The sequence below is a fragment of the Staurois parvus genome, unplaced genomic scaffold (assembly GCF_062004578.1).
Source record: "Staurois parvus isolate SC_StPar_1 unplaced genomic scaffold, SC_StPar_1.0 ptg002430l, whole genome shotgun sequence".
NCBI lineage: Eukaryota > Metazoa > Chordata > Amphibia > Anura > Ranidae > Staurois > Staurois parvus.
Genome location: NW_028320226.1, coordinates 72202 through 73842, shown reverse-complemented (window position 1 = coordinate 73842; position 1641 = coordinate 72202). Strand labels below are relative to the sequence as shown.

At 40.2% G+C, this 1641-nt stretch overlaps 1 protein-coding gene across 1 annotated transcript; it reads right to left on the bottom strand.

Moving 5' to 3' along the window:
* Window positions 1-424: 424 nt before the first annotated feature.
* Window positions 425-1368, bottom strand: LOC149430885 (olfactory receptor 1L6-like). Its single transcript, XM_089665958.1, has one exon. It carries the CDS (start codon window positions 1366-1368, stop codon window positions 448-450), a length of 921 nt encoding a protein of 306 aa, XP_089522084.1. The 3' UTR covers window positions 425-447.
* Window positions 1369-1641: the final 273 nt, after the last annotated feature.

Here is a 1641-nt window from a genome sequence, read left to right as displayed (position 1 = left end):
TATCTCCAGTCCTCTGGAACTCCCTGCTCCAGTAAATCCGGCCAGCTCCTACCCTGTCCATCTTTAGGTGATCATTAAAAACTAATTTATGCAGGGAAGCCTACCACACCTCCACCTAAGAACTCTAATTGAGTCACCTTCCTCAGATCACCCCCTGCAGCAATTACCTTTTGTACCACCTCCCCCTCCCTTTAGATTGTAAGCTCCATGAGTAAGGTCCTCTTATTCCTTCTGTATTGAACTGTATTGTAAGTGTACTGCCCCCCTTATGTTGTAAAGCTCTGCGTAAACTGTTGGCTCTGTATAAATCCTGTATAATAATAATAATGATAGACACTTCAATAGCACCAGAGTTTTATTAGATCAAGACTGATAAAATTTACTAATTACAAATTTCAGTTTTTATTTGCTATAAAGGGGTAGTTTGGCTTTAAACTGTAACAATGTCTATCCTAGAATTTTTTTTATAGAGCTTTTGACATCCTTATTTCTCAGGCTGTAAATAAATGGGTTGAGTGTCGGGTTAATGATGGCGAAGACTATACTGATGGTTCGGTCATAGGTTGGTGAGTAGATGGACCTTGGCCGAAAGTACATGAATATTACTGTGCTGTAGAAGAGGATGACCATGGTGAGATGAGATGAACAAGTGGTGAAGGTCTTTCTACTTCCCTGGGTTGACTTTAGGGTCAACACTGCTTTGATGATGAATACATAGGACCCAATGATTAAAAGCACTGGAGTAAAGATGTCAATGGAAGATACAATTAGGTCAGCTGTCTGCAAAGTGAATGACAAGCCAGAGCAGGATAGAATGATTATGACAGGATAGTCACAGAAGAAGTGTTGGATTACCCAACCACAGAAGAGCTGAGAAGAAGCCAGCCAAACGGTGAATGTAGAGTGGAGGCAAGCAATAATCCAAGAAAAAGCCACCAAACAGATACATGTTCTCTTGTTCATCATCAAAGTGTACTGTAGGGGAAAACAAACTGCACAGTAGCGATCAAAGGCCATGATGGTCAACAAAAAACTATCCATGTTGCCCACTACTGTGAAGAGAAAAAGCTGGAAAAAACAGCTTTGGACAGAGATGTGGGTGTCTCCAGACAGGAGACCATACAAGGCCCTGGGGATGATAATGGAGGTAAAACATACATCCAAAAAGGCAAGGTTCCTCATCAAGACATACTTTGGGGTGTGAAGTTGGTGCTGTGACATAAAAAGCACAAAGATGAACAGATTTCCTGTAATGCAGAGGATATACGCAGTCAAGAAAAAGCAGAGGGCAGGCATAAGAAGATGAGGCATATCAGAAAATCCCAACAGGACAAAACCAGAAAAAGTCTTATTTTCATGAAGCTCCATATGTATATTAACCAGTTATGTATATGATAAAAACACGTAGATTACTGGATGCAGCACATCTGAAGAAAGTGAAAATTTGTTTTAAAAAAATAAGTCAAATAGACATAACACATAACTAACAAAATAAAGGGACTATGCAGACCAAAGCCGAATACACTGAAGGACAAGTCACACATATACAGTACTTATTGGGCGACCCAATGGAGATAGCTATGTAAGCTTTTGTGAGTGGCGTCACAATAGCCATAGCAATCCACATAGCTTCTATGGAGT

What these genes read in the sequence shown, in the direction of transcription:
- LOC149430885 (XM_089665958.1), bottom strand. Translation starts at nt 1,368, where the DNA reads ATGGAGCTTCATGAAAATAAGACTTTTTCTGGTTTTGTCCTGTTGGGA.